At 37.9% G+C, this 26548-nt stretch overlaps 1 protein-coding gene across 1 annotated transcript; it reads right to left on the bottom strand.

Annotated features, from left to right (window-relative positions):
- Nucleotides 1-3340: 3340 nt before the first annotated feature.
- Nucleotides 3341-26548, bottom strand: LOC139734936 (syntaxin-binding protein 1-like). The gene is made up of 17 exons (XM_071645715.1): nt 26499-26548; nt 22946-22995; nt 21035-21116; nt 18496-18572; nt 16589-16667; nt 16040-16143; nt 14661-14809; nt 13437-13652; nt 11597-11701; nt 10909-10972; nt 10304-10369; nt 9399-9618; nt 8670-8791; nt 7313-7414; nt 5594-5685; nt 5083-5243; nt 3341-4248 (listed from the first exon to the last, which is right to left on the bottom strand). Exons 1-17 carry the CDS (start codon nt 26524-26526, stop codon nt 4184-4186), a joined length of 1782 nt encoding a protein of 593 aa, XP_071501816.1. The 5' UTR covers nt 26527-26548; the 3' UTR covers nt 3341-4183.

Below are 26548 nucleotides of genomic sequence, written 5' to 3' on the forward strand. Positions count from 1 at the left end.
AACCCACAATTTAGTTTGCATTTCCTGAACTTCCAAGTAAAACCAAATTGAACAAATGTTTTAGAGACAACCATCTGAAATATCAATCTTTTTTTAAAGACATTCAACATCATCCTGTTTCCGTAAAGTGAAGAAACTTAAAATTCATAACCTGTGTTTCTATTATGATTCGACTAATACACATAACACAAGTTAACAAAAAAAAAAAATCACCTCACTCGATAAAGAAGGTTCAATATTTTTTTTTTTTGATTTTTGTCTAGTAACAATGAATTGAAAGGGTACTGTACAATCATCAAATCAGACACTAAATGATAATAAACAGTATTCTTAACATCTGTCACTAATACAGCTAATACAAAAACTCTACACTGTTATTCCATGGGTCTTAATTATCACATAATGATTAGAGTGGTAATCAAAATTACATTGTAATATATATATGTACATACACACTTACGTTCACTAAATGCCTTTTTGTCAATCTACAGCGCATCACAACAAAGCCAATTTTATTGCACGTTTATCATGGAAATCACAATTAAATAAGTAGCTTATGCACAATTATAGCATACAATGCAGCTATATCTACATGTCACTAATTCTGAAAGAAATGCATAGAGTAGATAAGAGTCTTTATATACAGGTCTCTGTTTTATCACAGCACATGTTGTACATAAGTTCATAGCAAACATGAGAGTTCTATAGTTAACAGTAAAGCACTAAGTCTATCAATATTCTATCACTTTGTATACTTACTGTTTCATTTTTTTTTTTTTTTTGTCTTTACTTGAGTCTGCTTGGTTTATTTTCACAGGAAGCAATTACTGCATTGAAACATTAACATCAGTTTCAAAACCACAGAAACCATTCAAACAGTGTGTGTTCCCACTCACACTAAAGTTATGGAAATTGAAATCTTCGAGAGGATTGTAGTACAGTACATGTTGTATGAAGATTTGCAAAGTAACAGTCACAAAAAGGGTAGTTCGATGTAAAATGTTAGCCATTCCTGTACAAATGTCTACAGTGTAATCCCACTCTCTATGACAAGTAAACAAAAGACCGCACTTTGCTGACAAATTTTATGGGGGGGGGGGGGGGGAGATGTAGATTTACACTTCTTCTGTTATTTGGAATGAGAAAAATGCAGCAACAAACATTAACCGCTGGAATCACCCTAGCAACATAAACAAAGACATCCTCTCTTTCTCCAACATTTCCACACCCACATGGCTACAAAAAGTGAAAGTGAAATGAGAACATGATCTACCGACTTTGCATCCCCCCACAGCCCCTTGCCCCTCTTCTTTACACCCCCTTGCAATGGCGGCTGTCCCCAGTTGTGACATTTGGGAGCTTTAGATTTGCAGCACTGACATTTCAGAAGAGTGTGTTGGACATTCTCCTCTCTCCCTGCGTTGTGCTGAAAAGTAGCTGTAGATTACGTGGAGACGCAACCTACAAAAAAAATAAAATGGCACCCCCATATGCTCGCTGTATACAGTAGCTCTCTGTGTCGTGAATTGAGCGGACGTAAAAATAGCCCAGAATGTGACGTGAAAACTCAGACGACGCAAGCTATAGATCGAGTTTGATAAGGGATTTTGCAAATGCTCAGAACAGGTTTTTTCCCCTCTGAATGTCCCCATCGCTAAAATCTAAAGCTCACTATTAACCTGACACGACCATCTGCACATGACCTTTGAACATGAGAAATGCTAAGCAAAGGAGAAGGGTGGCTGCATTTTGCTCAGATGGAAGAGGCAGGGTTAATCAACAGCTTCTATTTCGGACAGCACTACTTGGCAAAGCCAGAATTGGCTGAACAATCCATACAAATTCCTCTGTGACTCGAAAAGGTAGTTTATTACTCTCCAAAATCAGCGTTCTTGGGCTTCTGTAAACCACTGTAGGTGTGTAAATGGCTCTTCAAGTCTCCCACAACTTGCGCTGATGGTCCTATACTTGTTCTATACCCTGAAATATACTTAGTATCTCTTCATTCATCACACAGTTGTTCTCAACTCTATAAACTTCTCTACATCATGTTTCTAACTTTTGATGTAATTCAACATGTATACTCACACAAGCACACACACACACGCGAATTTATCACACTCACTGTATAGATAAACAGGTATTTTATGTACAATAGTCTGCAATTACTGTTGAAAGTAAGGAATTTGAAAGGTCTGCTGCTAAGAGATTGAAACATCCTTTTTTAAAAGGAAAGTAATAGGTTGACCCAACTGCTCAATGCGAAAAAAGATTGTGAAGAGAAATGTTCATTTTAACAGTCTTGAAATAAATACTATACATGTAAAATCCATTCTCACTGATTGAAATCGTCATCTATAGTGGGTCTGAAACTGGGAGACTAGTTTTAACCTAGCTCTCTGGCGTGAGATGCCACACAGAACAGTTGCCATGGAAATGGGAGAACAATCCAAGAATTAATTGTTAACGATGTAAAGTTGATTGACTTATACAGACATTCAGAGAAAGAGAGAGAGAGAGAGAAAGAGAAGCAGGAGATATTGAAAAGTGGCACTGTCTATGACATCATGCTATCCAGCTGAGTTGGATTTGTATGCATTGTCATTTCATACATCAGCATTTGTGGCAAAGTACTTTTTACTTTGTGTGTGCCAGTGGCAATAGTGCCGAGGGCTTAAGTGAAATGTGTATCATGATGATGAACACGGCCATTGATGATGCATGAACACACATAGCTTTCATGAACTCATATTTGGCCTGTTTTTGTCTGTTTCTTTGGTTACACAAAATGGCAAACAAAGCGATAACAGTCCTTTTTTTTCTAGTCATCTAGGTAGAATTTTGAATTCATGTTTAAACTCTTTCATTTTATGTGTATTTTTTGTTGTTTTTCTTGCCACTACTTGACAATTCTCCCATCTCTACCGTTTCATTAGCTTTTGAATGCTCTACTCGGATTTCTCCTGAACACGAATACAGAACTTGTGGCACATATGAACAAACTGTAGGCAGTTCTTGTTTAGGCAAGGAAAAACACAACCTTCACAAAATCTTTCTAATATTCATATAAATCGTATGGGCAAATATTTTTCTGGCAAGCTCCAAACTTATCTCAACAAAACAATAACAGAAAGAGTGGGCGACAGAGAGGAAGACAGACAGACAGACAGACAGACAGATAGACAGATAGATAGACAGAAAGAAAGATAGACAGATAGACAGACAGATAGATACATAGATCGATAGATAGATAGATAGATAGATAGAAAGACAGAAAGAAAGACAGATAGATACATAGATAGATAGATAGATAGATAGATAGATAAATAGATAGATAGATAGATAGATAGATAGATCGATAGATAGATAGATACATACATACATAGATAGAGAAAAAGAGAGAAACAGATAGAGGTAAGAGATTTAACCACCATTGTGAGTTTGAGAGATGCACCGCTCTCTAGCTGGCTTTGCAAGATCAGGTGGGAAATCAACAGTGAGTATGCTTGGCATCGAGATATCAAAATATCTATACACTTGCACGGGTACCAAGTACGAATATATACATAACAATGTCTCAATCAATGTCCATTGTGTGAAGGAATCGAAACCTCGTTTCAATGCGAAAAATAGTCTTGTGTATTAGTGGTACACTTACTTACTTTAAGAACTGAGCACAAGAGAAACAGAATTGATCGAAATCCATCACTGACAGAAATCGTAGTACATCATATCACGTTAAATAACTACCACCTCACTTTCACCCCAGCACTAGTATGTAGAGTTGATATTGTCGAGCACTAAACTTCAGGTTGGCAATTCTATCACAATGTCAAACGCATTACCTCAGTCTGCATCTAATCTAATGTTAACTGTCATTATGATGATACATATGCTTAACATGTTTTTTCTTTTTTTTTCTCTCTTGACATTAATGCTCAAGATTTTACAAACAAGAGTAATGGTTACCCCATATGCATCAGGGAATGACTTTTTTTTCCATTGTTACTAAATAGATATATTTCAAAATCAATAAATCAGGAATATTGAACACTGCTGCTGCACGCTGGGCAGCAAAACCTCTCGGAATGACCAACTCCCTCCTACTCTGGGCTGGTCAGTCTGTGACCGTTAGGGCTGGTCAGTCTTTGACCGTTAGCTGCTGTGAGTGGTAGGTGGGCAATCAGTTGCTGCTGAGCTCCCGCAGATCACTCAGGAATCCCTCCGGCGTCAGAATATGAGTGGAACCTGGGGAAATGAATATTAAGCAGTGCATTAAATCAATGGTTCCATGCCAACTTCTTTCATCGGAGGGCTGACTATCAACCTGTTGAGGACGAGTCCCGAGCATGCTCGGGCAAGCGTCTATGGGAAATGCGTGTTGTAGCAAAACTAAACTGTCCTCAACGGGTTAAAAACATACATTTGCAAGCAATTTCCTGAAAAAAAAGTTTTTCCCTGTGTGTCCTTTGTGGGTAGGGCAAATTTCTGCAGATAAAAACCAAGAGTTCCTCTGTTGTTTTCTCTACACATATCTGTCACAGAATGGTAAAAATTAGCAAAAGTACAAACAGAGTTGAGCAAATGCAAATGTCCAAAAAGTCCTTTACAATAAAATTACACAAACTATACATACATACATAGATACACACATACATACATATCCACATACATACATATGTAAATCAGAAAATACCTGTTGTAAGAATAAGAAATACAGAAGTAGATGAAGGTATCAATGATAGATTGATTTATCCAAAATTAAGATGCAAATCGAGTAATGATTGGCAAGTCATCCGTCACACAAAAGCTTGCAAGCAGAACTGATGGGTGCCCTATGGTTACCTTTGTTCAGCCTCCACATTCAGTGGTTGAGACAATAAAATGACACATTTTTTAATCCATTACACAGATATTTTGAGACTCCAGAGAGATATTTCCCTCTCAAAACTTGAGCCTTTTCCTTGAGCCTTTTGCCATCCGAAATTCCATGCCCCTCATGTCCCTCCCCTTCTGACCCCCTCCCATCCCCCCCCCCCCCCCCCCACACACACGCACACAGTTAGGCCCTTTCTGACTCACCAATGTAGACTTCCCACTTGTTGAACTGAGGGTCCTTGGACACCTCGTATGCACACCGCATCTCAGAGTACGAAACTCCTCCCACGATGAAGACAATGAGGCGGGGCCCGGTCTTGTAGTCCAGTGGGCCGCGGTCCTTGTGCCAGTTGCCATAGCGAGCACTGACATGGTGAAGATGGACAAAACATATTGGGGTTTCAGAGAACACAGATATCGAGGGACAGTGAATGCTACAAACCAGACTTCAACCAACTAATTTCAAAGGCACTGTGGCACAAACCAGATTTCAACCAACAAAGTGAAAAGCAGTGTAGCACAAATAAGAATACATATCAGATTTGAATTCTGTTTCTGACCAAAATTCATAAATGTATCATTATTTTTACTTTTACTGATTGAAATAAATTAATTTCATGTTGTCTATGATTGGAATAGCGCGCCGATGATTTCCATCGAAAAAAAAAACAATTAAAAAAAAAAGTCAAAATACAATGAAATACGTATTGCTCACCTCTTGGGCCCAGAGCTTCCCATGCTCCCAGTGTTGTTCCTGCCTGACAGGAATGGATAATCCCTGTCACTCAGCTTATTGGCGATGGCATCCTTCAAACATCAAACAGAAAGTAGAATGGGAACATGTGGGATCAATGCAGAATGTGATTCTGGTAGAAAACTTCAGACTATTGTTAACTTTAATATCAATGGCGGCCTCATAAAAGATGAAAATCTGTAAGGTCAATGTTCGACAAGAATCCAAGCGTCACATATGTTAAATTTACACGCACACATTTGGCTGATACAGATGACAATGATCATATAAATTGACACTTTTGCTTAAGACTTTAAACCAATGACTTATGAGGTCAATTCTACTTCAAAGCAAAAGTTCAGCTAAAGGCATAAATAGTTGTAACCTCAATGTAACAATAGCCCTTATGTAATCTCTGGATATCTTTAATCACAACACAGGAGAACCCAATGTGAAGGTCCTCAGAAATCTATATGACAAAATAATGCAAATCTGAAGGCTTGGAACAGAAACACAGAATTATATCCATGGGTTCACTACCCACCATGTTTTGCTTCTAGTCAAGATAATATTCATCAAAGATATCAAGAGAAACTTTTCTGCATCCAATCTACTTTTTTTTTTTCAACACAGGCGCAAACATGCGGATGGCAATTTAACTATATCTAAATAATGTTGCCTTTTCTGTTTTTATCTGCAAGTGGTAGAATAATCCAGTTTAAAGATTGCTGAATGGTCACTATATGATCTAAAAGCACCTGTCTACAGAGATCACCTGCCAAGAAAGACCTCTAAATTTGTTTCACAGCCAGAACAGTTTACACTGCAATGAAGCTGCCTGTAAAGACCATCTGCCCATGAAGTCTGCTTTCACTGACTTGACTTTGGTGGGTTGATTCTATGAACGTGTTCCGTTTCACATGACTTTACATTTCATCAGTATGATGTTCTGTAATTTGGGACTTGCAAAAGAATTTTGTGAGCAATCACATTTGCACTTTAGAACTACCAGGATGGTAGGAGAAATAAGTATCATCTCTTTTTAAAGGCAATGACATTCGGATTTTTCCCCTCTGGACTAACATACTTTGCATTTGTGGGACAGGAAGCAATGTTTCAGCATATTGTTAACCCGTTGAGGATGAGTCCGGAGTATACTCAGGCAGGTGTTCTATGGGAAATGCGTCTTGTAGCAAAATCAGTCCGTCTTCAACGGGTTGATTTTGCAAGAAGTAGTCAACTTGCAGAGTTTTGAGAAAGAAAACCTTTGTGAAACATCGAATGAGTAGTATACAATCTTGAGTGCCCTGGGAAGGGCTAGTTACTCAGTCACGAAGTCAATGAATGTCATATGGTTCCAATTCAACCAATCACAAATCTTTATAAATACACTATTCTGCCCTACTTTGGCAAAAGGAAGCAAGTGACAAAAGTGACATTTCTCGTAAAAGAGCAAAATGTGTCTGTCAGTTACACTGACGTCAGTGGACTGTTATGATATCTTAATTAACATATCTCTTCGTAGGATGAGTGTTTCTGCATGAAATTTGGCCTGGAAGAAGAGGTCATTATGTGGATTATGAAAACATCAATAACTCAAATTTGGATGGTATGTCACTTGCTTCCTTTAGCCAAAGTAGGGCAGTATTGACTGTAATAGCAGGTACAGTAGTAGAGCAGATGACGTGAGACTGTACATACCTCCATGATATCCTTGATGACTGGAGTCCATCGTGACATCCGGTAGGTCTGCTCCGTGATGCGCTCCTTCCGCTGCATGGGCTTGGACTTGCGAGCCCTTTGCTGTTTGGGGACAAGGGTTATGAACAAACATTTAAAATCTGAAACCATCACTGTCTTAAAGGTACTGTTTACCAATAGGAGCAGGATCTAGAAAATGTTAGAGTAATCACATTTGATGCATATGTCTATGTCAGTTGGATTACAAAACATCCTACCATATGTAAATTTCACAATAAAGCCTGAAATATAATTGGATATCACTATTTTTCTCAATAAGCCATAACTGTAGATGGTTTCTTTTAGAAGCAATTTTATTATAATTACTGTTCACATGTTGTATATTTAGCAATATTTAGCATTGATTTGACTAATTAACATTTTTACATTGGTTGTTTCTATAACTAATTCATATATCAGGACTATTTTTAAGAACTAAAGCTGGGTTTTTGTTTCATCTGCAAATGGTAAATAATGCCTTTAACTAGGACTAGGATACTTTAATAGCTGAAGGCAAGAGTAAAGTCTTTTTCTTTTCTTTTTTCAAACGATGATCTGCTTCTGTGAAATTTGAACTGCATGGTATCCCAGATACTTCCTTCTTAAATCTTTCATCTCCTAATTGTTACTCTTCTTGTTTCCTGTTCCTGGTCTATAATTTGCATCTTTCACTTTATAAAGGTCAAATAGGTAGATGATCACAAAAAAAATTAAAAAAATGCATACATTAAAAAATATGTACACAACACAAACATGTGGCAAAATTAATGAAAGAACTGTCGTAGCAATAGAAGTGGTAATAGTTAAACATCAGTTATGAAAATGATGATAAATAATTACTACATGACAACCCTTTTAATCATGAAATTATTGATTTCAGATGAAATGTAAAAGAAACACACATATACATGTAAAAATCAACAACAGTAACAAACTCAGAGAAGAATTGTTAGTAACTGGGCAAGAAGTACATCAACATAGAGTGAGACATGCTGTGAATGCAGAAGTTTAGCAACAGAGCAAACCTTTGAACCTCCTTCTGGGCACCACTCAAAAGGGAAAATGTAATTTCATGTACTGTAAAAGCGGATATTTTCGCGCGACTAATTTTTCGCGCTTGGCCGGGTAAGAAGAGTTTCGCGTGTTTTTAATTCCACGGAATCAAGACATCACGCACAGGAACATGTGGCAAGCAAAAATACTCATGTGCTTTTATTTTCGCGCTAGTTTCTGATTGCGCGAAATGCGCAAAAATTTCAACACCGCGAAAATTTCCACTTTTACAGTAGTCTTTTATGAAATGAAATCCAGGACTCACATTGTGGATGATCTGCACACCGAGCTGGGCCATGTTGTTGACAATGGGTCTGTCCGTGTCTGGAATGACTGCATGCTGGATCAGCTTGTTCAAGTTCTCCTCCGTAATGCCCAATTTCCCGTCTTTTGGGCAGAGAAAGAAGGAGTGAAAAAAAATAGAGAAAACAGCGTGGTGGGAGAGGCTACTAAAAGTGGGAAAGGAACGACTTACAGGACATGTCCATGCAATTAAGAGATATTTCTTGAATGAAACCAACATTCGGTGAGAACCTGTTCAAATGCATTGATTTCTTTAATTACTTTCTCCAAGAACTGAGGAAATGGATATGTCTTCATTATTTTCTGAAAAGTGTGCACTGAACTTGTAGATCTGATGAAAGTGGGCAGTTCGTTTCATTCCTTTGTTGCTGTTGGGGTAGAAGCATGATCCCCGGGTTAACTATGAGTTCAGGGACAGGAAAGATGAACGGGGTCAGTACTAGAACATAGATTCCTTCTAAGAGGAATATACAACTTGATACAATTGTTGAGGTATCTTGGTGTTTGGTTGCGAAAGGTTTTATAAACCACCCACAGATTCTGAAAAAGAAAAAAACCATAATGCCTCAGGCACCCTTTGAGTGGAGGCGTAAAAAAAGAATATGAAAACAATCATCAAAACAACAACATCAAACACCTTAAGAGGTGGAATTCAAGCGCCGAATGGTAATCATCCCGGCCTACCACCTACCATTCTTGCTGATGATGTAGAGGAGGATGACGCGTAGCTTGTCGTAGGCGGAGATCTTGGCATCGAGGAGGATGGGGACGATGTTGCGCATGTGGTCCTTGACTTTCTCACCCTCATAGTCCATTCCCATGGCCAGGTCCTGTTCCACTCTGACCAGCTTGTCCACGTTGTTCTTGTACTGGTTCATGCATTCCTCCGCCAGTTTCAGCTGGGTGGTGTACTGCCGCAGAATCGTATAGAACATCACTTATTCAACATTTGTATACAACCAGTAATTTGGGCGTAACCTGGTTGTATTCGTAAGATTGTATCGAACTTCAATCAGTAATAGTCAACATTTGTTCACAACTAGTACCTTGTGTTTAGCTTGCGTGTGACATCCGTGTATTTGTAATATTGTATAATTGTATAGAACATCACTTTGTCAACATTGTTCACTACTAGTAAATTGGGTGCAAATTTGGATGTAACTTGGGTGTATTTGTAAGATTGTATTGAACAACATTTACTAGTTTTCAACATTTGTTCACTACTAGTAACTTGCATACAATGTTGGGTGTTATTTGGGTGCAAATTGGGTGTAACTTGTTGGGTGTATTTGTATGACTGTGTAGAACACTTATTCATCATTTGTTCATTACTAGTATCTTGGGTGGTATACTGCAACAAGATTGTATGAAACATCACTTATTAGATATTCCTTCACTTGTAGTAAGTCAAACATCACATACCCAGACACACACATGGATGAATTTATATTCATAATAATTACCAACTAATTGACTAATATGAGACTATCATCAGCTGGATGGTGTTCTGCCATAAGATGGTATGAACATACCACTTATTCACCATTTCCACTCCTTTAGTATTTATGTACAACCATATAAAATGACAAAACTTACTTTTCTTAATTCTTTCTGGTACTGGGGCATCTTTTTGATCATCAGAGTCAGATCGCGAACGCTTGTCTGCAAAACGAGGAGAGAATTAAATGTGAATATCTAAACTCAGCATGTGACAAAATGTACAACACATACATTCACTACTGTCTAAATCACATAAAAGTGTCTTCTGTCCTGAGGTTTCAGATACTTCTAGTTTCAGATACTTCTAGTTTCAGATACTTCTGCAAAACTTGTTGGAGATGACATTCACTCATGAATGCCAGAACATGTTCCTGACTGACATTCAAAAAGCAGTTTATCTCATTAACCTTTGAAATGCATGCTTACGTGAAATTGACATTCAGGCTTTATAGAAGGTATCCTTATAAACGCAGAACAGTAAAATACATCTGTGACCGGTGCCATTACAATCCAAACCCCTCACACAACACAATGACAATATGTTGTCTTTTCATCTGAACAATTTAGGTAAATTTGGCCAGTTTGACAGGACTGAGGTGATTATTGTACTTTTACACATATACAACCAACTTCTTCAAATGTACAACACACAAAAAATACTGTCATAGCCAGTTCAAGCAATAACATACATTCTGTTATACCTTTTCACCACCTGATCCCATCTTCTTTCCTTGAGCAAACTCCTTGAACTGTTGGGTCACAGTCCTAATAAAGGATGCAGAAAAACAGTCCATCATCACATGTTCTACAATGAGTCTTCATATTAGAGAATTTGAAATTTTTTAAACAGATATTGGAACATTACAATATTATCTTGTACAAGCTACTAATAGATGTGTTATGTCTCCTGCAGAGGTCAGTAGAAGGCAGTGTGCATTTCACATCTGTTGAAATGAAGGATAGGAAGTACACATACAATTCTCATCTTGAAAATATCTTACCAAGGACTAGCACTCACAGTAAGGTTCCCTTTACATTATCAAATCTAACCACACAAATTAGCAGACAATGCTCTGGAAATATCAGGTTATGTGCCAGCCTATCTAAACCACTGGCACACACATCACACCTGAGCTATCTCACTTCACTTTGTGAAACTAATGAATATGAGACAGTATTACAGAAATAATGAATATGTATAAGTACAAAAGAATCATGAATATGTATGGTACCAAAGAAATCATTACCATTTATAAGTACTAAGAAAATCATGAATATGTATAAGTACCAAGGAAATCATGAACATGTATGAGTACCAAGGAAATCATGAATACCTATTGTGCCACTACATGTATGATGAACACCAACCACACCCTTGGATTTACTCACTGTGACACCACGGCGATGTGCTGATGGCGCAGCTGCACCCACATCTCGTCATTCTCATCCAGCAGAACCTCACAGTCTGGAGCACTGCCACCCTGCTGCTCATACCTGTACATAGTGAGGGAAGGGGACGGAGATGAGGATGCAATGTCATATGACTGAACAAAGGTCCAACAAAACCATCAGCTTTTTATACTGCTTAGTAAGAGAAGAATAGAAAAAGAAATATTACTTTTCACAGCTTCAAGCTTGAAAGGTCCCTGAAATCCAAAAGTATGTTGACCTCTATCGATGCCTTTTGGTTTGTACACAACTAAATCACTAAATACTTCACAAAAATATGCATCATATACTTTTAAGCATTTTTTCTTATTTTTTTTTTCTACACCCTGTTCAGCTCCATCTAATAAAAAAAAAAAAAAAAATCCCCAGAACATCTTCACTCATATTCCAGCTGTGACATCATCATCCTGTTAAACACTTGAGCTGTACAACACGCACAGTTATGTGCCTTACCATTTATTCATTCATTCAAATATACCATTCAAAAATTAATCTCCCTTTAGTGTAAATTGCCATGAAAGCATAAACTCTATTAATAAATTTCTATTCACGATACTAGCAAGTTACTCCTGCAACACCTTAAGGGTGGGATTTCACGGAGCACGCGAACGATTTGCGAACGACGCAAATGACAAAATCCAACATTCGGAAAAGTTTTTCTCCGAATGTGTTCCGACAATGAAGCCGAAAACTATTCTTGCGCAATTTGTGCGAAGTTTCCACGACGTATGTGCGAATGTCGTGTCTATAATTGCTAAAGTACAGCATGTTACGTACACGAAGAACACGCGACAGAAATGCGAACAACGAAAAATTTTCAATAATCATGGGAGAAAATGTACCCAAGGAGAGGCGGAAGCTGTCTTCAGTTGATTTTTTTTTTCTTTGCTCTATTTCTCCTTTCTTTTTCTCTCATTTCTCTATCGTGTGCTTGCCTACATTTTTTCCCTAGGACCTATCTCCACTAGTAAAGCATTTGATTTTTGAGCAGTTCCTCCCACACATAATCTCTATAGTTCAAATGAAATTTTACATACTTTACATTAATTTTAAGTGTATTCTGCAATCTTTTTTTGTTTGTATATCAAACATTTCTTTCTCTTTGATAGTCTTTAATTTTTTTTTGTTACTATAGTTGTGAATAATTGTTTGATGTTTAGATATATGCTACGATTTTTATTTGTAGAAAGCATATAGGTCATTCATCCCCAAAACGTGCGCTAAACGTTCGCGAGAATGTCTCAAAAGGTACGCGAACAGTTTGCGATTACATTGTAAAATGATCGGAGAAACTTCGCAGATTTCGCGTAACATACGCGAGGGATACGCGAGACATTCTCCAAAGTTTCGGAGTCTGTTTGGGGTTTCACGAACATTTTGCGAACATCGCGCGTGTCTTGCGAAGGTCTTGCGCATATGATGAGGCTTTAAAGACACTTTCGAGAACCATTCACGAGCAAATCACGACCAAGTGTGCGGAAAAGGTTCTCTAAAAATTTCAAACTTTTTTGAAATTCTCGCCGAAGTAAAAACGACATTCGCGAACAATTGACGACGCTTCCGAACCCTCACGTTCGTTTGGCGATCTTTTGCAGACTAAAATACGAATGCTGGATTTTGCAATTCGCGTCCTTCGCAAATCGTTCGCGTACTCCGTGAAATCCCACCCTAACCAGTCCCAGTCTAGGCTAGGCTACTCAAAAAAACTGTTCTCAGTCATGAACGATGTTTGATCAAAATAATAAAGATTACTGCTCTGCATCCTATCAATTATTTTTACCTGTAGACATCATTCTCAATTGGCAGCAGGTCATAGGCCATAGCCTGGTAGTACAAGTCGTGGAGGAGTGGGGAAACGGGGTCAAAGCCCCTGTCGATGACCAGGAGCTGTGATCGCCGCTTCTCCGGCCCCTCTCCCATGCTTGGGTCGTCGGCCTTGTAGGCATCCAGCTTGCTCTGTATGGTGTGGGCAATCTCTAGATTACGGTCAAACTCACTGACCATAACCAGAATGGTAAGAGACAGAAAAAGTGGATGTTGCATTAATTCAGAATGATATATTATTTTGAACACTACTCCTCAATTACACTCGACTAGAAACGCACTCGGAGAGCACAGACCTCCGCCAAGCCAGCAACTCATTTCCACCCTTACACGCATGCAATTTCCCAAAATAGTAGCCTTTTGTTTACATCATTGCACGGCGCCTTGCCCGAGTAGAGCGCACACTTCAGTGCGTGTATGGAAACCTCCACTATGCACAGCTTGAACCCCAAGTCAGTTGACCTTATGTGTCAAAAGATGAAAAATTCTTCAAAAATCCATAAAAATTCCCGGGTCACTATCAAATTGAATGAGGTGCTGTGTCAATATCAACTTTTTATGCAGGTTTCATTTTAATCCGTACACGACTTTTTGAGTTATTTTGCAAACAGACAAACCAACGCTGACGATCACTTAACATCCTCCTTTCTTGGCGGCGGTAATATTAAACCATAATAAGAGACAATATGATAATGACAATATTATACAATGATATTAATACAATAAGATAAACAACTTCAATGAAGTTTGCCACTACAATCTGAATCAGTGATTACAGTCCGGACAAGATTACAAATAACAAAATGTCGTAACACAAATGTATTATGACAAATGATGATATATCAGAAGCATATATTTGTAAGCACCAAAAAATGTAGACCTGTAGAAGAGAGCTGGTAATTGCTTTGCTCATGCAACCACTTTGTGATTCTTCTTACGAAAGAAAAGACCAAAAAAACCAAAAACAAAAACAAAAAGCAACACACAGATTATTTCCTGTAAGAGATTAAAACATGTACTTTTGTATCACTGAAACTACATGAAGTTTTGTCTGTAGTGTGATCGAGTGCTCAAACTTTTGGCTGTCATCGAGAAGTAATCTACGTGCAGTTTCGGGTGGTGTGACCACAGCTACACAGTATTTGTGTTCAAATGGAAGCAATAGAAAAGTTTGTCATACCTTCTGTAGCGGATAGCCGGGTATTCGCCCAGGGTGGCACAAAGAGTGGCAATCTGCTCTGCCATGCGCTCTATCATGGCACCGCGGGTGGCTGCACGGCTTGGGCTGTAGAAGATGTTGAAGCTGTCGGGGGAATCTAGTGAGAACACCTGGAGGAGAACACGCAAAGAGGAAAAATCCACCAAACATTAATGATGCCAGCTCGTTTCCTTGGTAACAAACAAGAGTAGAGTGAAGGGGGCACAGAGAGAGAGAGAGAGTTTTGGCAACCTTCCACAAAGAGACTGCTTCTCCTTGGAGCTGTATTCAAAGCTAAAGCATTTTATCTTCCAAAATTGATATCTCACCATTGGCAGTTTGCTTGCAAGAAAGAAGAAGAGACTAGAAACCTGTCTGTGTAATACTATTTGCCAGGATAATGAGTTGTTTTGGAACATTTTGAGACCAGTACTGGTAAAATGCTTTCAATCATGGGACACAACTATTATTCCAGAAGCATCCTCCCCATTCAGTAGTGGGTATGTTGAACGTGACTAGTATGTGACGATCCAATCATACCCTAGTTGTAGTATTGAATCGCATGCAGATTGTCAGCTGCATGCAAGTCACTCTCACATGATGGATACTGCTATGAAACGATTCAACTACAAAACATCACGTAGCAAACACGACTGGGTAAGCTCTGAAATTTCAGTACTTTCAGTGTACCATGTTGGGTGATATTTCACATTTTCGTTACCCACCTGAAATTGTATTATTACGGTGCACTCCTGTTATATATAAGTTATATGAGTTACAACGAAATTCCGGTTACAACAAAATAAAAATTCAGGTCACAACATTATCCGCTATATGTTTTTTATTGTTTATTTGCGCAGTTATAAGGAAGTTTCGATATAATGAAAGAAAACTGCCGGTCGTCAGGACTTTGTTATAACAGGAGTCCCCTGTAAAGCATTATTTCACACATTTCTTATGTCTCCAATTCAGGCAAAAAGTCAACATTCTATGCAGCCATGTGAAAACTTTGTTTTACCTTCAAGGACCTTTCTTTCCCCTTTACAAACAGAACACACCAGCACTCTGGCATCATAAAGTGTGGATTTGCACTGTGACTCCTTGACACATGTTGTGTCTTCTGGTTTCTAGCTTTGAGTTTCGTACCAATCAATCAAATGTCAGAAGAACGGAGAATCTCCCGTCACTGTGATATGCAATTACATCATGTGACCCTTTCACATTATTCAATACAGTGCCTGACACGAGTAACAATACTTGTACTCAATGAAATTGATAATATCCTAAAGCCCTAAGTTTTATTAAGCATTGGGTACAGAACTTATGAGATGACATCACACACAATGCAGCTTGTTTATTACCTGTGACTCGTAGGGCAGAAACGCAATGTTGATTTCCTTGAGTGTCTTCAGGTAACGAGCCGCAGGGCTCTTACACAATTTCCCAAACAGGTCCGCTTTGCAGGCTGTTCATTGAGCAAACAGAAACATACAAGATAACAGAGATTTAAAACAGTGTACAGGGTATATTGCATTGCCAGTTTGCTGGATTAATTTGGCTTTCAACTTGTGGAGTCGAGGCATAAAACAGCACTACATCCACTGATAATCACAATGATATTGATGATCATGGTGGTGATTGTAGTTGTTATAAAAGTTACAATACTACTACTACTACTACTACTACTACTACTATTACTACTATTACTACTACTTCTACTACTACTACTATTACTACTACTTCTACTACTACTACTACTGCTACTACTACTACTTCTACTACTACTACAGTACTACTACTACTACAACTACTACTACTACGACTACTACTACTACTACTATTACTACTACTACTTCTACTTCTACTATTACTACAGTACTACTACAACTACTACTACTACCAGCTCTTACTCTCAGTGAAGAAGACATGAGCACACTTGTACTGGAGCATGTTGATGTCTCGGAAGTCTGTCATCAGCTGCGTCACATTCTGTGAAGAGGAACAAATATTTATCATTGATAATATAGATGCTCCACATGGGTATTTCCCATGCAGTCATACATGAAATTCTTGATACTGACCTTAAATCAGATTGACCTTTTTTTTTTCCAGATCAAGTCAATAAAGTCACACATCTGATACATACTTGAAAATGCAAGTGCAGATGAAGTCAATGAAGTCACACTTCTGATTTATAGCAGAAAGTTAGGTGCAGATTTCTTCGTGAAAGTGAAAGCACAGGATTTATGTACAAATGCATGTACATTTTGCACAAAGTTTACCAAGGGTGGAATGACATTTGAATGCACACTGGCACTGCATTACCTATTCTACAACTGACAGCATGTATCATTGGGGTACCACACCTACATGTAGTTGTTGTGGATTTTATGCAGTGAAAGTTGCGTTGCCACAGATGCAGAATCTTAAGGCTCTAACTCTACTGCTGATTTCTTCCCTTTGGCCAAATTTTGCGTATGTGGTATTTGTGTATTACGTTTCACTTACACTCTTGGTTTTATGCGGCTTAAACTGTCATATGTTAAATGCTTTCATACCCTGTACCGTACTAAAAAGAATCGGTGATCTGGCTGTTAACTTGACACAAATTCAGTGACTGATGTACTGAAGTAACACAGACACAGTATAATTTACAAACAAATTAAAATTTGTGGTTGGTTTGGGGACTTTTTGCCAGTCACCATCCTGGTAATGGGAAACAAAGTACATGGTATCAAATTGACCGGGTCCCTAGCGGGCACATATTCATACTCAGAATCCTGGCTGTTTGCATGTAAGCAGGGCATCACATACAATACTTCTCCCTAATGTTTGAATAGATATTCAGGTCAGAGCCTCATAAATGTATTTAGTGCCACTCATTTTACTGTCCCAACAGTGAGTTTCAGATGCTCTGGAAAAAACAGGCTAGCAGGCAAGTACATGGGCCTTGTAGCACTGTGGCGGAAGCCCTCAGCAAGCCTGCCATACAGCATGGCTCGACACTAACTTTTTTGTTTGGTGGCCCGATGGGGCCACCAAAATCCTAAATTTCAAATTTTTGGTGGCCCAAGAGAAAAATTTGGTGTCCCGGAAAAAAAACAATAAAAAACATTAAAAGTCCTTTTTTTTTTAAAATGAGTCAAATATTTAAGATTTGTGATAGTAAGAATTAGAAGTTGGACATATCTACTCATAAATAAACTTCAACAAACTTGCAACACTCACTCTCAGGCATTCATTCAGTCCTTTTCATCCATCCTTTGAACAAATTTAACTGCTAATTTCCGGCGCAAAAAGTTACGAATTTATTGACATACTTTTCAAAAAATTTTGGTGGCCCGAGGCGGCCCACCAAATTTGCCCTTTTTTGAAATTTGGTGGCCCGACTTTCATTTTTGGTGGCCCCGGGCCACCGGGCCACCGTTAGTGTCGAGCCCTGCATACAGTGTACATGATATTCATCACAAAGCTGTGCATAAAGTCTGAATACATTTAAACTTACAAAGTACATATCCCTGCAATACCTACTTGTTCTATCCTTCTTGTTAATAGACCATTTCTGTAATGTATCAAAATTGATGATGTCTCTTTTCCCACACACCCTAGTAATGAACCATATTAATCACCTGCTCCCTCCAATTAAGTTTCTCAGGCTGGAATTCACTTAGTAGCAATTAGCATTCATCAGTTGTCGCTAGGCAGGGCAATCCTCTGGCAAGCTTTGTGGTTTGCTAACACAAAATTGTGAACAAAGCATGCACAAAATTGTGAATGCATTACAGAAATGGTCTATTTGGCGACCACCACCACTGACCTTGTCATTTGGCTGGATGATGTACAGAGCTTCCATTCCTTTCAGGGGCTCCCGCTTCTTGTTGATATCCTCAACAACTGACCAAATTTAAAAAAATGAAGAAAGCAGACACCCTAATTAGAAAATAAGGTCCTCCTGGCACTTGTTTCTCGTCAAGAAATCTTTCCTAATCAAGGGTTCACTTCACCACAGTGATCATGGCTCAGCAGGCAACTTTAAAACAGGCATCACTGTCTAGAGGTATAAAGATGACAGTCAGAGAAAATCAGTGATCAGTCATGGTCGAGTGTCTGGAATGTTGATGCAGCCCCATTTTGGAGCATCTTACTACGTGCAACTGGGCACATCTTAAATTTCCATTTTTGTTGCTATTGGTTCTTTTTTAATAATAATCTACATAAATTTGCAATAATCCATTCACGGCTGTTCTGTCACAAGTATCACATTTTGTCAGCATACAACAACAGATATTCATTAATAAATGTATTTACATTGTAAGTTTCATGAAAACACATTCAGGCATTGCACTGATATGTGGAAAATAGTGAAATTTCACATTTGACCTTGACCTATGACCTTTGACCTTGAGCATGTGCCCAAAAGCTGATAGGCACAGCTTCATCTACTCATACATTTGCCAAGTTTCATTCAGATACTTCAAATCGTCATTAAGCCACAAAATTGGATACTTCAAATGGTTATTCAGTTATGTCATCCACTAAATCAAATACGGACGGATGAACAGACAGATGGACAGACAGACGAATAGGTGGCAACTCAAAAAAAAATGCTGTCTCTGGCGAAACTTTGTGGTGGAGGCATAAAAAGAAAGCAGTGAACAGATAGGGAGAAAGAGACAGAGAGACAGACAAACAGAGAGTGAAAGCGAGAGAGAAAACACAAATTCTGTGGCATGCCTGTCACCATTGTCAATAAAAATGTAACTTTCACTTGATACACACTTTAAATTCATGTCATGAAAGAAGCCTCTGGTCACAATCAAACAATCTTGGAAGGCCTCCAGCAAACAGATTAGTTCCAAAGAGGGTGGCAGTGAGAGAGTATTGAAATTGAATTGCAGTTAACATCAATATGCGGCTTGTGTATCAACACAATTCATTCTGGCAGCCGATCAATGCAGATATCCATACAATTTCCTCTCTGCCACTCATTCGTGCACCCCCCCCCAAAAAAAAAAACAAAACAAAACAAAAAAACAAACAAACAATGAACCCCTCATAATATTCCACATCTGAAAACTATCAGGCACAATCTGCTCTGTACTGACTTAAATCTCTTCCCCCTCCCTTTTTCCTCCCCACTTTTACCAAATTATTGTCACACATACTATTCTAAATGCATGATTGCCATACCAATATATCATTGCAGACTGTACAGTCTATAAAGTCAACAACACTGCACATGTACATTTATGCACTTCAGACCGAGAGTAGATAGATATTAAATATGTATGCGACCAGATAACAAAACACATTTTTAATGGGACACAGTAATTCAAATAGGGGCTAAATTAACATCACCTTATACATGACAATCACTTAACACTAGTGCACACAAATCCTAATTGACATTCCATCCCCTGTTCTGTTTGACTAGCAAAGCTCTTGGCCAGCTCATTTGTTGTCCTGTATCCTAGCAACAAGGATACATCCATGTTTTCCGGCCTCCCAGTACATAAATACACTTGCTTTCTTAAATATCAGCAGATCAGCACATTGATCATCAAAATCAGGGAGATTCCAAAGAGTTCAGGGAGATGCTTGCATGTTTATACTTGTATCTCAATTAGCGGGGGGATATTCCCAAATCAGGGAAATTCTTCTATTGTCAGCTGAAAACACAAGGGCGTTATCACAATTTTGAGGGGTACTGAGTTACTCAGTACATTGGTATCCTATTATACAACTAGATCGCCTCTACAACATCATGATGTGAATTTTAGAATATTTTCATTTTTGGTGTTAATATTAAAAATAAGAACCTCAAGAGCCCTATTTTACCAGATATTTGGAACAATGCTCAGTCATATATCTACCCACTTTTGATGAGATACAAAACTTTTTATTGCATGAAAACTGATTGTTTCGTCTTTATTTATAAATGCTCAAATTTTAGAATGCAACAACGCCCTTCTGGCTCTCAGCTGATGCTATTGTCAAACATGAAGAGATATTGAAGTCTTCAGGAAGACATAATAATCATTCATGTGACCAGTAGTAATGAGCGAATTTATTCAACACATCGGTTTCATATCAATACTCTTTGTTTCTGAGTTGGTTTTGGAACATCCGAAGGCAACGCATGCCACTTTTTTTTTTGTTTTTTGTTTTTTTGGATGAATTTGAGAAAAGTACTGCATGATTATCTTGAGCTGCAGCTAAGTTAAACAAACAAAAACAAACAAACAGACAAACAAAAACACATAAAATCAAACTAGGAGTATTTGTCAAGAATTCCAGCATACCAAAATGCATCGACAATCCCATCACTCTTTCAAAGCCAAGAATGTTTCACTTACTTGTGATTCCCTCATCTGCAAGATCATGCATGCGGATACAGGCAGAGATCATCCGCATGCTGAGTTGGTCCAAGACGAGTATCTTTCAAGATTTGGATTAATAATAAAGGGATGGATTGCTTTAACCCTGTCACTATCATTGCACACATGGTTGATGAGTGCTGCATCAATTACTTTTGAGATAATGGTGTCTGAGGCTTAAAATGTACCAATTCCCCTGGAAATGAAATTTGTGTACAGCTAGAATACACAAAAACCAGCTATAATTCACCTGTGACAGCTCCTGAAAGTATACATATTTCGATAAATCAGATCATATCTCTATAACAATTTGGCACTTGCTCTTCATGCGTTTAAGTTCTGGGTCCTGTTGCATAAAACTTTTTTAGCAACCTTAAAAAATTCAGGTTGGGATTTGCCCAACCTGAATTTTTTAAGGTTGCTAACCTAAGAACGTAAAATCCGTTGCATAAAAACTCTGGTTGGGAGCTTCCAACCGGAATTTTGTGATTTCAACCGGAAAAAAATCCGGTTGGAGTTTTATGCAACGGGCCCCTGCTCTGTTCTAGCTATAGGCATGTACATTTTTATGAATAATATAAAGATTCCATGTCGATCTGTCAGCTGATTGCACACACACATTGCGCATCACTATCATTCAAGACATATTTGGAGAAAAATATTGATAGCACGATCATTTGAATGAAAGAATTGGATGATCAACTAATCTACTTCAAGTCATTTTCATTTTGGTATATACTCTGTAAAATTCACATTTAAACCAAAATATAAAGAGATTGAAGTGACAAAAAAATCATAATATTTTGCAGATGTCATGTCTCAAGTATATTCTTCAAATAAAGTAAACATGATACTCAGGGTATTGGTACACTTACAATCCATAGAAAGGATACTAAATGGAAACATTTGCAAGACGAGTATGAAGAGACAGAGGGTGATTTCTGACTCTTGGAGCAAATAGGACATAAAATAAATTATGATGACCATTTTAGTGTTAGTAAATCACTAAACATGGCATGCACGGCATTTTTCTTGGTAATGGTATGCAAATGTCACCCATGGGAACAAATTTTCATTAATGTGCAATTCCAATTTCCCACCATGCTTAGTTAATTTCAACATGTTTTTTTTAATTGCTCTTCAGGGCACTTAAAAATGGGGCATTAAAATGGGGTATTTGGCGGATAAGAGTATTTCTAAACACAATCAAGGACAGGAGTTGATTCTTCAACACAGATAAGAATAAAAATCCCTTTTCAATTGTGATGGGGGTATACATGTAATTGAGATGTGTGGGGATCTATGGTTTGCAGTTTCCATGTGACACAAAAATTGTCAAAATGATCACAACAATTATTTTGAAATCAACAAACAATTTCATAATGGCACTTACTGCCACCAGAAGTTAGTTGCAACTTCTGTAATCCCTTTTCTTTCCACATTTTTTTTTTCTATCAAAGACATTAGTTACCGAATATCAGCTTTGATTTCTGAGTTATAATTTACTACCTTATTCCAAACATGTCGTTATTGTTGTTGTTTTTAAAGGAGATGCTGATCATGCATATGCTATGTCTGGTTTAGCAAGATCAAACCCTCCTTTAATACTAGTAGATATTGCTTTATACATGAGATAAGGAGCAATGGATTTCACCTGTCACTTTTGTGTAATCTCCAATGATGGTATATTGCCAGATTGTTGCAATTGCAGCAGTCAATAAGAAGGTATTTGTACATACAATTTAGTGCCACTTTCACACTATAGATCAGCTTTATAAATGATGCATTGACAGAAAGTGGAATATCTCACCAGAGACAATTTTCAGTTTCATATACATGTACAGAAACTGTAGGGCCTATTATCTAAACCTTTAGGGAACAACAACTTACATTTTGGCATTTTCGCTTCTTCAGTGGAGTGATGACATCAGTCATAATACCTGCATGAATCAATGTAAAAGAATAGGTTCAAAGAGAGCTAGAAATTACCTAATCCACTGAATCCCCATTGTGTCACCATGACCATTCTATGGGACTGAGGCACATTGTTATGTCTGAGTGGGCTGGCTAACTTACATAAGAATCAGGTCAAGTTCACAGGAATTAGCCACTTCAGGGTCTGCAACGACCACTGAACCACAAAACATGGATTCTGGTAATCTTCGAAATGGAAGAGCAGTTGAAACAACCAAGCAGACAGGGGTAATTTATTCATTTACTATTAAAGTGCTGCATAAATGGCTTTTGTTAATTTGGTTGAAAAGAATACACATTTACTTACATGTACATTCTGATCATATGAGTGCAACAACCCTATACATGTAGTTCAACATAGATATTAAAACTAGAAAAGCACTTTGAGAGCACAGACCTCTGCCAAGCAGCTACTTTCCGATGATCTTGCTCTTCCATAGAGATCAGAGATTTCAATCAATAGGTATGCATGCAGAAAAATTGCCCAATTTCCCAATACTGTAAAACGATGAATGTTCTCGTGCATTTTAATTTTGTGAATTTCACGGGAGCCAAGATTCACAGAATCAAAATGCAAGAGAAAGTTCTTGTCTACACTATACGTATTGAATGTAAGAGGCAACTCACGAAAATGTCACGAAGCAAAAAAGGCTGTCGGCTCCAATTTGCAAAAATTTCATGCCGCGAAAATACTGTGCTTTTATACAGTAAAGAAGCCTTTGTCATGTCATACACCCTCACCTGCGTGGCACAACTTACCCTAGCAGAAACCAGAGTACACACTTTAGTGTGCATATAAAAACCTCCAAAATGCGCAGCTTGAACTCCTATAAGTTCATTGACCCTACCTGCCAAAATATAAAAAAATCCTTCATAAAAAAGTTCCCGATCACTACCAAAATTTATTCATCTTTTCCTTGTGTCATTCTCAACCTTTCCTGCAGGTTTCATCTGAATCTGGCGTGCAATACTTTTTGAGTTATTTTGCACAACAAACCAATGCTAATGAAAACATAACCTCCTCCCTTGGCGGAGGTAACAAGTCATTGTGAAGACCTATGTGGCTTTTCAATATCATGTCTACTTTTTTAATTCTTGCTTCATACATTTACATACAAATTCTTAAGTATGTAAGCATGATTACTTTGTGATGCTGGGCTTCTTGCTCAGGCCAACAATTTCTGAAACTGTTTATTGAAAATTTTATTAGAGCAAGGGTAACTTAGAGAGTACAAACACTGGTGAAAAACATTGAGACACCGTGTGCAATAAAAGCATAATTTCACAAAAGTGTTCCTCCTTGGCCATAGGCCTAGGAAGAAAAAAAAATTGGCATGATGGTGAGCATAGAGTGTCATCTCACGTTGCCATTGATAAGACACAACATTTTAAGACATACTGATTTTGTGGCACTATTCCAAAGGCTAGAGATCAGTGTGGCACTACTTCAGACCATTTAGAACATTTGCACTTGAATGTCATACAAGTCCTGAAGGGTTTCCATATTAGTTCAGCTGTATAATATGTAATTGCTGCTACAGTGTACATCTCTTTGGTGTCAAGTGTGTTATGCTGATATTGGTAATGAGTTCTAGCAGACAGTGTAACCGATTCCTATGTAACACCTCTAGAGGTTTTTAAAGTACCTGGTACATACAAGGCAGGCCTAAAACATGGTATTCTAAATGCTATCATCTTCATCAATATTTCAAATACACATGATCAGAAAGGAAAATTTAGAAAACAGTAAGAAACAAAATGTGACATAAAGTGGGATGTTTACAATATTTCATTTGCCAACACATGCTTTTTTATACCATAGCCAGGATAAACACAGCTGATGCTGATATCATCGCAGCCTTTTACATTTCATTCGAAGACAAGAATCTTATTAAAATGCCATGCTGGCAGTTGTTTAAACACAAAGAACGTCACTCTGCAGAACAAATTGTGAATGTCATTGTTCAAGGGCCATACAGGTGTATACTGTACACTTTACTACTAGTAAACTTTGTACTCTTTCCAATATTTATTATACACTGGCAAGAACTGCTGGTCAGTTTCAATGTCCAGTGCCGTGAAAAACTGAATACTACATATTCCAAATTTGATATCTATGTTTCAACTTGGCAATGGGTCACATTCACATTCCACGCTATTTGCAAAAAATCAAATAAATAATGAAGTTGAAAATAATAATGAAATTAAATATACAGAATATAACAAATATGTTGATAGAATATATTATAAAATCATATACATGCAGTAATGCCTTCCTGCAATAATCCCCTTTATGCTAATACATGTATATATCAGTAGTTTTCGTTTTGTCTTGTTTTGATGTTTTGTTTTGTTCTTTTTTTTGTATTGTGTCATAATTGTTACTTTTTACTAGGAGAAGCCTTGACAGGTCAATGGCCTTTGCTTCTTCCTCCACACTCTGTATTGCATATGATTGACATGTTGTCCTGTATTGTTCATTCTTCTTTTTTTACCAGTTGTGCAAATTGTGGAAATAAAATGAAATGAAATGAAATAATGATAATGATAATAATAATAATAATAATAATAATAATAATAATAAAATAAAATCTTTCAAGCCCACTCTATGTGTAGCCAAACACTGTGCACTGACTGCATTTAGGCCACAGATGGTTTCCATTTTAGCCAACCACGAGCCCGTTAGTTATTGATTGGATGTGAAACAGCCCTTGATCCATTATTGATTGGACAACAGTGGCAGCATGCAGCAATATTCATAAAAATGCAAGAGACCGACTGCAACTGTTAACCACGAACTTTTCTTTCCCATAGGCCTAGGCCTACATAGAAACAAGATCATGCAATTTGCCGAGTTTGTTTTAATTTAATAATTGAATGTATTCAACTAGTCATCTACCATATCCAGCAGCAGAGAGGTTCTCTCGCACCTAACTTGTTATTATCGAATCTGAACAATTTTATGCACAACAACCTCAACGTCAGGCCGCAGGCGAGTGCTAATAAAGATTTGGTACGATATAGTCTAGGATGTCTATAAGACACGAGTCTTTACTTTAGAATTTGTCTCTCCATATCCTAGTTGCTAAAATGTAAAATATAACCACCCTTCCTAGTTACTGAAAGATCAACCGTCTCTAAATTTCCGTGGAAGTATTTCGGGGGAGGCGTGAATGGAGGAGGTGCATCATCATCCGCTGTGCAGTGCTCCAGGCCCTACACACCACACAGAAGATATAGCACAGTGCCACACAGGAATACATACTGTACCGTACATCGTACATTTGCTATGTGAGGATGCACAAACCGTGCCGTGTACTGTACATGAGGCTTTAGGGCATATAACTGTGTTTTGCTGCATTACGACTACATCAAAATACACCAAAGAAAACGGCTAACACTCAGCTCCTCATGTCCACACATGATGATATAAATGGCTTGAAGTATAAGGATATATACGGAAACTTACGTTTGCCAACCAACGCCTTCAACGCCATTTTGCTTGTCGCTGTGATTATT

The sequence above is a fragment of the Diadema antillarum genome, unplaced genomic scaffold, assembly GCF_040938485.1.
Source record: "Diadema antillarum isolate AM-2024a unplaced genomic scaffold, OU_Dant_1.0 scf00000027, whole genome shotgun sequence".
NCBI classification, from domain to species: Eukaryota; Metazoa; Echinodermata; class Echinoidea; order Diadematoida; family Diadematidae; genus Diadema; species Diadema antillarum.

Excerpts from the sequence above, each read along its gene's own strand:
- LOC139734936 (XM_071645715.1), bottom strand. The coding sequence starts at position 26,526 with ATGGCGTTGAAGGCGTTGGTTGGCAAAC. Across the intron at positions 14,810-16,039 it reads TTCTGCCCTACGAGTCACAG|GTGTTCTCACTAGATTCCCC; the intron begins GTAATAAACAAG and ends GTTCTCCTCCAG. Across the intron at positions 7,415-8,669 it reads GTGTGCAGATCATCCACAAT|CAAAGGGCTCGCAAGTCCAA; the intron begins GTGAGTCCTGGA and ends GTCCCCAAACAG.